The sequence below is a fragment of the Triticum dicoccoides genome, chromosome 5B (assembly GCF_002162155.2).
Source record: "Triticum dicoccoides isolate Atlit2015 ecotype Zavitan chromosome 5B, WEW_v2.0, whole genome shotgun sequence".
Taxonomy (NCBI): Eukaryota; Viridiplantae; Streptophyta; class Magnoliopsida; order Poales; family Poaceae; genus Triticum; species Triticum dicoccoides.
In genome coordinates, this window is record NC_041389.1 from 599,680,326 (window position 1) to 599,690,900 (window position 10,575).

At 46.9% G+C, this 10,575-nt stretch overlaps 1 protein-coding gene across 1 annotated transcript; it reads left to right on the forward strand.

Moving 5' to 3' along the window:
* The first annotated feature begins 4,476 nt into the window (after positions 1 to 4,476).
* On the forward strand, positions 4,477 to 5,216 carry LOC119311940. Its single transcript, XM_037587659.1, has one exon. The coding sequence runs from the start codon at positions 4,709 to 4,711 to the stop codon at positions 4,934 to 4,936; it is 228 nt and encodes a 75-aa protein (XP_037443556.1). The 5' UTR covers positions 4,477 to 4,708; the 3' UTR covers positions 4,937 to 5,216.
* The last annotated feature ends 5,359 nt before the right edge of the window (positions 5,217 to 10,575 follow it).

The window sequence follows — 10,575 nt, forward strand, 5'->3', positions numbered from 1 at the left end:
ATCATGGAATTGGCGATGGAGAAGGGTTGGTGATGACGAAGATCGAAGATCCCCCACTCCGGAGCCCCAAACGGACTCCAAATCTGGCCTCCCGATGAAGAATAGGAGATGGCGACGGCTCTGTCTCGTGAAACGCGATAATTCTTTCTCCCCGATTTTTTCCTGAAAAAATAGGATTTTATAGCGTCGGTTTCAGGGTCTGCGGGGCCACCAGGTGGGGACAACCCACCTTGGCGCGCCTAGAGGGGGTGGCGCGCCCTGGTGGGTTGTGCCCACCCAGGTGCCCCCCTCCGATGGTTCTTGGCTCCAGAATTTCTCTTTTATTATATAAAAAATTCCTCGCAAAGTTTCGTTCCATTCCAAGAACTTTTATTTCTGCACAAAAATAACACCATGGTAGTTCTGCTAAAAACAACGTCAGTCCGGGTTAGTTTCATTCAAATCATGCAAATTAGAGTCCAAAACAAAAGGAAAAACGTTAGGAAAAGTAGATACGACGGAGACGTATCAGGCACACAACTCAGGAGGGCCAGCGCCACCTGGGAGAGGACATTAACAGGTTGGCTACTGAGTACTCCAACCCCTGTCGCAAATACAACTTCAATGGCGAGCATGACGATGCAGATAGCACCTCTCCCACCATTTAGATCTTTGCGTTAGCATCGCCTTTTACCCATGTTGGTGTCTTGATGCCAAACGAGGAAAAAAGTTTTTTTTGGATTGTGTGCTTGGAGACATTGCAAGCCCTTGCCTTTTATTTGATTCTTATGTAGGCTTGTAAACACCATTTTTTAAATTTGTACTTGTGGTTCCAGAGCTTTGGCTTCGGCACTGCTGCAACGGAAATTACTAGTCACCAAAGAGTGTGAACTACGGGATAGATCCACGTCCTTGACTCACTTGTGGTTAATCTTTTCCCGTACCTTACTTGCTTTCTATGCTTGTTGGCTTGCTAATTTAGGTGGTTAAACCTTTCCCGTACCTTTACTTGCTTTCTATGCTTGTTGGCTTGCTAAATTAATTTTTTTCCTAGCTTCCTTTTCTTTGAGCTTGTTTGCCACACATGTTGTGTTCATCTAGTTGCACGTTTAGAGAACCTAGTTTATTCGCATTAACCTAAAATTTGTAGTTTCCTATCCACCCCTACTCTAGTCGACCCCTTGATACTTTCAACTGGTATATAGACATAACTCAAGTTTTACGTGTGAACTAAATGTGGGCATGGGTAGTTCAGATCGAGCCCAACCGGTACCCTAGGCTTGAGTTCCTATTTTACGCCCGAAGCTCGATTCGAAACCCGAAAAAATGCATATGCACAATACATATATTAATTTTCTTAAATTTATATTTAAACATTTTTAAAATTCAATAAAAAAATAATGCATAAAATATAATACATATATCAATATGCTCAATATATTTTTAATCATTTCATATATTTAATAACATAAAGGGGAAAGACTATGTCTTAATATTTGGGCCAGACCTATCTTGGTATGTTTAGGTTGGGCTTTTTTAAACATTAGCCGCCACCAAGGTCTCCTCAACGACGTTGCCTCGGTTCCCTTCCTTTCTTCTGTTCGCGGTTCGACGACGGCCAGAGGCATGGGGACCCGCTCATTTCGTTGTTCTCACTGCTAGTAGGTCTTAGTTGTTTCCTTTAGGTTATGTCGTCCTGGTTTTCCGATGGCATGAACAAGGTAGTGGCAGTGATGGTGCATTGGAATAAGGTCTCTCTAACACTCCCTACCTCGACACCGACTTATAATACAACAAAGAAGGGGTTTGTGAGGGCAAGTGTTGCCCAAATCTCTTACCTATGTGTGTGAATCAAACGAAGTAGTGAGCTTGCTCATGGTGCGGTGAATTCGACCTCTTTTTCGAGTTGTTATGCGGCGTGGCCCAGTTTTTCCAAACTCTGGACTGATGGCAAAGGATTGCAAGCCTTCGCTACTTGGGTGATGCCCCAACCGATGTATCTTCAGTGGTTACTAGATATCATTTTTATTAGTGATGAGTGGTTACTGTGGCCTTCAAAGCAGGGTAGGCCAAATGCGTTTGCAGGTGCCCCTTTCACTTACTGTTGATTCGGTGCATTTTTTAACCTCCAGTGGGCAACATACAATCGAATGAACAAGCAGTGTGGTATGTTTTTGATGTAATTTTATATTTTAGTGAGCATTTTCATGTCTTGTTGTCATTTCATTGTACCATGTATTTTCTCCTTGATAATTGGCAGATATAAGATAATTTTGGGTGTCTTTTTCTCAAGGGAAAAAAAATATCAGCTTGGATCATAAAAATCTCAGACAAAAAAGAGAAGAGAACATTGCCAGCTTGTGGTAAGTCTGTACTAGCAGTCGGTCAATACAAATACCACAAAAGCAGTCATCAGCTTGCTTGATAAACGAGCTACCAGTCTACCACACCAGTAGGACCTGCCATGGTTGGCTACCTCGGCTTCAGCTTGGAACATGAAAACACCACAAAAAACTGCACAGAGGACAGCATAATTCACACAGTTACAAAAAATTACCGCCTTGTAGAAATATTCTAGACAGAGTTGGCGTTCGTAAGCAGAGACATGAGGAGGCAGCCAGAGTCAATTTCAGCAGCAGGAGCGATGGCAACAGCAGAAGTGCAGAACGGTCCCCTTGATATACCTCCGTAGTTGTCGCCGTCAGACTATCAGAGAGCCCACGGTACCGCCGCGACTCCACCCACGGTATGCCCAACGGCCTGCCGCCGCTGGCCCGCTGCGCCTACCATCAGAAAAAAACACGTACTGTCATTCGGAGCACGATCAAGCGGCGACCTCCTCCCGCTCCCGTGGGCGCGCGCTTCCAGAGCGACAAGAACATTCCTCTAAAAAAAGTAGCAAAGCTTCAATCCTGTGTGCTGAAGCACCAAGTATCCCCTGATTCCAACAGACTCCAAGAGCCATTCCAGGCCATGGCGCCTCTGTATGTACTCCTATTTATCTGCACATGCAGCCTGCAGGCACCTCTATAAAATCGCATCGCCCTTGCTGCCCACTCACACTGAAGATCTCCCTGATCGATCCTCGCATTCAGCTCGTCGCTCTCTGTCTCTCTTGCAGCTCGGCTCAGTTGTTCTGTTCCCTGCAAGCCGCGACCGATCCATGTCGAGCCTGATAGATATTTGGACGGTGGAGGTGGACAGGATTCGGGCCACGAGGAGAGCGGGGGAGCCGTTCAGACCCACGGCTTCGCCCGGCGCACAAGAAGGCGGCCACGTAGCTCAGCCGTCCGGCGACGGAAATGGAACGCCAACAGCTGATGGTGTCATGGCTTGGCCGGCCAGGGATCAGGCTGCCGGCGCTGGCGCTGGCTCGCCGTCGTCGCCGGTGCTCGTCCGGGAGGACGCCTTCTTGTCCATCCTGGTCGATTGCTTCGGTCAGTAGATTGCACCGAACGCTATGCAGCAACACGTTCCTAAGCTCTAGCTAGGTGCAATGCAACTAAAGTGTCTTTCGCGATTGCTGTAGCCTGCTGAATTATCAAGTTCGGCGCCTTCTGAATGTCTCTGTTACAATACAAATCAACGCCTATCTCTTCTCCAGTCAAGTCCGTTTTCATGATGGTCCCTAGAGGGAAAAAAAGTTCATTTTCATGGGCATGTACGATCGATGGAGACGGTGCGGCCAAGTGGGAGGGGAGCTATAATTCATTACCACCACTCGGGCGGCTAAAGTAGTAGCGAAATATCTCTCTTCGCTGAGATATTTTTGCTTCTTATACGTTTTTGGAACGGACGGGAAACTCAAGCTTGACATAAAGAAATATCTCACTTCGCTGAGATATTTTGCTTCAATTCTTACCAGAAACTCAGACATGAAGTACAGAAGATGCATCGTGTGTTAGCCAGTGCAACGTTTTCTCTGAAGTCTGAACTTCACCTGCCCATGCATACTGAAAGTTTTCTCTGAACCTCAACGTTCCCGCTGCTGCTGCACCTCACAAAACGTTCCGATCTCTGGCGCGCCCCGCCATCGGCGGCATAAACCTTGCTCAGATTCTTCGATTCCCCGGATCAAATACTACGTCCGGGTGGTGCAGCGAACCTGGACTGCACAACCATGCGAGCACGGGGCGCGGTGAGCACGTACGTGAGGGCGACGGTCCGCATCGCCGGCCGCTGCACTTGCACCCGCCCCCGGGCAGTCAGTAGTCACCGCGCGCGCGCAGCATCCTGGCAGCGGCATCTCTCTCCGGATCCGCCCGCGCGCGGAATCAATCGTACGCGCGAGGATATCCCCTCTCCACCGCGCGCGCGACGGCAGCCTCACGTTCATTAGCTTGGCCTCCGATCGCGCGTCGCGCCGCGCCGTGCGTCACATGGCAAATGCACGGCACGGCATGGGCCTGCGCCGCAACGGACAAAGCCGATGAGCTGTGGCCGCTCGCCTGCCACTCGGCGGCACCCAAACAAAACACCGGCCCGAGGAGGCGCCTACCATTCGGCCCCGCGCGCAGTTTCCTCCACTTTTCCCACTGGCAGCAGCTCGCCAGTGCCGGCCGATTGGTGCCTTCCTTCACACCTGCGAGTTGTATAAGTAGAGCCGGCAACTCAGAGTTAAAGGAACACCCACTCATCCAAGCAGTGAAAGAGAAGAGGCTAATCAAGCTCAACAGCCTTCTTTTCCAGAGAGTGTGCTGTGTACGTAGCAGAGCGAAGAGTTAGAGCCATGGCTGGGGTGGTCGGCGTCTGGTTCGCCAAGTTCGGCCGGGAGGCGGCGCCGGCGGCAGAGGCAGAGGCCGAGGTCGTCGGACGGCGACACCAGGGCGACCGCCTGCTCGAGGTGGAGGCCGTGAAGACGGTGCACATCCAGGAGAGGAGGAGGAGGAACAGCGCCGTCCTCGCCAACTCCGAGGACACGGTGTGCATGCTCATGGACCGCTTCGCCCCGGCCTGATGCGCCGGTGAACCGGCGGTGTCCGTACGTACGTGTAAATTCCAGGGCACGTACGTAGGGGCGCGGGCACAAGGGAGGAGTCATACCTTGATGTGCGGGTTCCTCTTGTACATAAGCTCTTTTTCATCGCTAATCGAGTGATAGTAGTAGTAGGGCTCATGCCTCCCGTTAAAAAAAAGATAAATAAATAAAGCGCCCAGTCGAATCAACTGTATCATATCATGTACTCCTATGTAGTATGACTGTATCCTTTGAATGGATTCGTTTGGTTTCTATGGCATCTCTGTTGCTGCTGCTGCTTTTTCTTAGTTGGTGTTGGTGCTGCTTTTGGTGATACATTTGCTATTGTGGTTCTGCTCAATCTTCTTCCATTTCCTTTTAGAAAAGTGCGGAGTTTACAGTTCTTGCAGCATTTTGTCAAGAGCAGTTTATTGACACCTGGCATAATAATCCAATCTATGTTTTCCGTTGTTGAACTACTCACTAAAATTGGGGGAAATGTTAATTGGCCAAATGATAAATAAGTACTGCACGAGATGCTCCAATGACATAGAAGATACCACGAGGATTTGGCAACACATCGCCATCATCCCCACCCCCACCTTCAATGATCTATAGGATTGTGTATTACCCATGGAGTCGAACACTCTACCTGGACTTACATCCTACTGAAAATGGCTATTCTTTGAAAGATATGGGATGCACGAAGCGCCACGACTTTTAGGGGCGAGGACATCCATACTGCGACAACCTTCATCTTTGGCATCACCGCCTCTCCAAACAAGACGATAAGGTGGTTGTTTTCTCGTAGCAACTTTACCTTTCTTCGTGCGTGAACATGCCCTTGTAATTCACCTTGCTTCTTCAAAGAGTGGTGACGTGTTAACTTGGTTGTGTAGTGCGGAAGTGCCACTCTTAAAAAATCCACCGAATACCAAACACAACCAAAATCGTTCAGGTGATTATCTAAGAGTTTGGTACCAATATTCAACCTTCACAATAAAAATTTGTAAGGCCTAATTAACTGCTCGTGTTACGGCACTGGTGTTTGAGTGTACCCTACTTAAGAACTGGACAACCAAAGCAATTTGACCAAAGACTTGGGTGCCAACCTTTTGGCCATGATGCCGAAAGGATGCAGTTGGTATGGGAAATGCCGAAAAAAGCTGATGACGATCGAAACAAAACTCAAGTATTTGAGTATAGCGTGTATGGTTTTGACTGAAACCAAACCTGTGAGAGCTAAACAAGATCTCATCCAGGTTTATAGATAAAGCAACAAGCAAAGCAGAAGAGAAGTCTATTGAGCCGACAACAAAAACATGCCCAAAATATGAAGAAAACGTAGAACGATCACTCATGGCATCAAGCAAAATTCCGCCCCATTCGTTAGAAAGCTGCCGACATTGCTGCATAAAAACCAATAATTTAAACACAGTGTTAGTAGCACGAGACAAATAACCTTCTCAATAAGTAATTTATTACTATTTGCCCACAAGCTCCAGCCCACGGCAGCGAAAACGTCTCCTACCATTGTCGTAGAGTTATGCATGCTTTGTGGCATAGTTGTTTTGTTAGGGAAACCTTACATTAGATTATGTGCACATATATCCCTAGAAAAGATTATGTGCACATATTTTCCAGGCATGCATATGATGTCAATGAAAAAAACTTAAGTGTTAAAACTATGATTTTCGCGGACCATAAAAAAGCTGATGACACATCACTTCTTTTAAGGGAAAATCTTCCATGACTTTGTACAAAATGCGGCTTGACGGGGTTATTTCCCACCAGATAGTCCCACGGCTACATAAGACCCAACTAGGGCCCAGGGAGGCCCAAACACGCACATGTTACGACCCAAGGCAACGTCAGCAACAAGGTGGCCTATCAGTTGAAGTGGGCGCCAATCCAGTAAATTCCCTCAGTCGGTTCATCCGTCAGTTGGATTATTGTCAGTCGGTTTACCATCACTCGGATTATAATACAGTCAACATTAACAAGTGCGTCACGAAGGCAACACCACTACGCATTCAAGAGAGGCGTTACGATTCGCTTGCACTAGTGTTGATGGCCTCCGTTACTACCCATGACGGGTTGTTTATTGCATGCAACCAATTTTAGTCATAAGTAGTTAGCTGAAAGGGACCCCGGCGATGGCGCACTCTATATAAGCCTGCCCGGGGGTACCTAGGAAATGGTTTGCAATCCCTGTAATCCAACATTTGTACACAAGAGCAACTCTCTAGAGAGACACGACTAGGGTTTGACCTCCATCGACGAGGCCCCAGAACTTGTATACGTTGTTGTGTTCCCCATTGTATCTCGGTAGATCAAGCTCCATTCATACTCCTATCTTATTGTCAGATTTAGCACCACGACACAGCTGAACACCTCCTTTTGTTCTACTCATGTTAGTAGCCGCACCATCTTGTGCATGTGGTGATCTAACATTCCACTGTTACTCTTTTTCTAGCTACCAATGCAAAGATAGGCAACGGAAATCCGTTGGTGCTCTCGGGAGCGCACGCTCCCATGCACGTGCCAAAAAAATTCCGATAAAAATTCTATTGTTCTTTGTCACATCCAAATGCTAGATACAAACTTGTAGGCAAAAAGATTTAACATTTTGGCCTTTGCAAAAGAAAAGAAAAGGACAAAAAACACCAAATGTTACCCCAAAATGCCATCCGGATTTTTTTGTCACCGGCGAAACACCGCTGCTCCGTTTCACATGAAAATTTTCAAGGATGCTTGCAACACTAATACGAACATCTACAAAAAAATCAGAATTTTTAAAGATATTTATTATAAATTTTTGTATACTATTTAAATAGTTTGGACCTTCGGGAGGCTTGTATGTCGGGGCGGCAGTTCACTTGGGCTAATAACCGTTCTGTGCCAAAGTATGAGAAGCTCGATAGGGTACTCATGGATACCGTATGGGAGCTAAAATTTCCTATGGTAACCGTACGAGCCCTAGAGAGAATCGAGGCATTATCGGATCATGCACCAATCATTCTTGATTCTAATTCTACGAGCCATTCTTCCCGCCACCCTTTCAAATTTGAATTGGCATGGCTGCACCGGGAAGGTTTTGTAGAAATAATCAAGAAAGTTTGGGAGAGGCCAGCCATTGGTCGTACACCGATTCAGAGATGGAATAATAAAATAAGGGCCATGAGGCAACACCTCTCTGGATGGGCGAAACACATCAATGGGTTATATAAAAAAAGAAAAGCAGCGCCTTTGTACCATCATTGATGACCTCGACAAAATTGCAGAGACCCGCACCTTATCTCAACATGAGATTGAATTGAAAAATCAATCTAATGAGAAGGTTGCCCGTCTTCTGCGAGAAGAGGAGATCAAATACTACCAGAGGTCCAAAGCTGACTTCATTCTAATGGGAGATAGTAATACAAGATACTTCCAATTGCTCGCCAATGGTCGACATAGGAAGAAATGTATTCATAGTCTCCAACAGGACGAGGGGTGGATCGAAGGTTAAAGGGAGCTCAAAAACTATATCACCAGCTACTACAAATCTCTGTTCGGAGCGTCGGATGAAGGAAATGTCACCCTTGACGAGACCCGAACAGATGATATTCCACAAGTCACGACAGAAGAGAATGATATCCTCACGGCACCTTTCTCAGAGGAGGAGGTGAGAGCGGCGGTGTTCCAAATGGAACACAACAAAGCTCCAGGCCCTGATGGTTTCCCCGCAGAATTCTATCAGAATTTCTGGGATATCATCAAGGCTGACCTTTTGGAGTTGTTCAATTGTCTTCATGCCAATCGACTTGATCTATTCAGAATAAATTTTGGCGAGATTGTCTTGTTGCCGAAGATTAAGGAGGTTGAACGGATTCAACAGTTCAGACCCATATGTCTCCTTAATGTTAGCTTCAAGATTTTCACCAAAGTGGCTACGAATAGGTTAAACTTGATAGCTGACCGTGTTGCCGTCCATCTCAAACGGCCTTTATGCAAGGGCGAAATATACTAGATGGTGTAGTAATCCTGCATGAGACCGTCCACGACATGCACCGAAAAAACATGAGTGGAGTGATATTCAAAATTGACTTTGAAAAGGCACATGACAAGGTCAAGTGGTCTTTCCTTCAACAGGCCCTAAGGATGAAAGGTTTCTCCGATAAATGGCGCCAGTGGATCCACAATTTTGTAACTGGAGGTAGTGTGGCCATCAAAGTCAATGATGATGTAGGTCATTACTTTCAAACAAAAAAAGGACTACGGCAGGGTGACTCTATGTCCCCAATGTTATTTAACATTGTCGCTGACATGTTGGCGATTCTGATTGAGCGCGCCAAGCAGGACGGCCAGATTGCAGGAGTAGTGCCACACCTTGTGGATGGTGGCCTCTCTATTTTACAATACACCGATGACACAATTCTTTTTATGGAACATGATCTGGACAAGGCTCGAAACTTGAAACTCTTGCTTTCAACGTTTGAACAAATGTTGGGTCTCAAAATAAACTTCCATAAAAGTGAATTGTTCTGCTTTGGAGAAGCCGTTGAGGCGGCGGCCGATTATGCTGACCTATTTGGTTGCGCACATGGCCAATTCCTGATTAAATATCTGGGAATACCGATTCATTATCGACGCCTCACCATTGCGGAGTGGAAGCATGTAGAGGAGCGTCTAGAGAAACGGTTGAGTAGTTGGAAAGGAAAACTTCTCTCAGTTGGAGGACGGTTGGTTTTGATTAACTCTGTCCTCACAAATATGGTTCTCTATATGCTTTCTTTCTTCCAACTCCCAAAAGGGGTCCTAAAAAGACTGGATTATTTTAGATCCGGATTCTTTTGGCAAGGAGACGGTGAAAAGAAAAAAATACAGGCTGGCCAAATGGAGCGTGGTTTGTAGGCCGAAAGACCAAGGAGGGCTCGGAATTCATGACTTGCAGGTCAAAAATGAGGCCCTACTCAGTAAATGGTTGTTCAAACTTCTTACTGAGGATGGTGTTTGGCAAACCATGCTGCGCAACAAGTATCTAGGTCAAAAGTCGGTGTCCCAGGTGAAAGGGCATTTCCCTACCTTATGTTTTGGATGATGATGACAACCCTTTGTTGGTCTAATCCTGTGCTAAATGTTTCAGGTTCTCAATGATTAGGCTTTCATCGGTTAGTGGTCTCTCTCGAAGGAATCATTTGAAGACGGAATCCTCTACGCTTTTTATCTCTTTGGTCGTAGGGATCCCGTACTATCAAGAGGGAATCCACTTTGGAAAGAATAGGAGATTCCATTCATGTACACCTCCATCACCCCTCTTTTGTCGAGAGAGTGCCTCCATTTTAATCTAATCTTTGTTGTGTTTTCCCAGTGGTTGTACCGCTCGTCCGAGCGGTTGTACCGCTGGCTCTTGACGCTTCTCTGCCTTTGTTGAGCGGTGGTACCGCTGCCTCCGGGCGGTGGTACCGCCACCTGACTCTGCAAAGACCAGCAGCGGTTGTTCCGGCCATGCACCGCCCATGTACCGGTCAAGCTTCTGTTTTGATGCGGTGGCTGGGCGGTGGTGGCCCGGTTGGTCCGATTCTTCCTTATCAACCGGTACAACCGGAGGTTCAAGCGGTTCTTCCGCTCATACCTTAGCCGCTCAAGCGCTCAAG

Bases quoted from the DNA above. Each gene is read 5' to 3' on its own strand.
- LOC119311940 (XM_037587659.1), top strand. From the start codon at position 4,709: ATGGCTGGGGTGGTCGGCGTCTGGTTCGCCAAGTTCGGCCGGGAGGCG.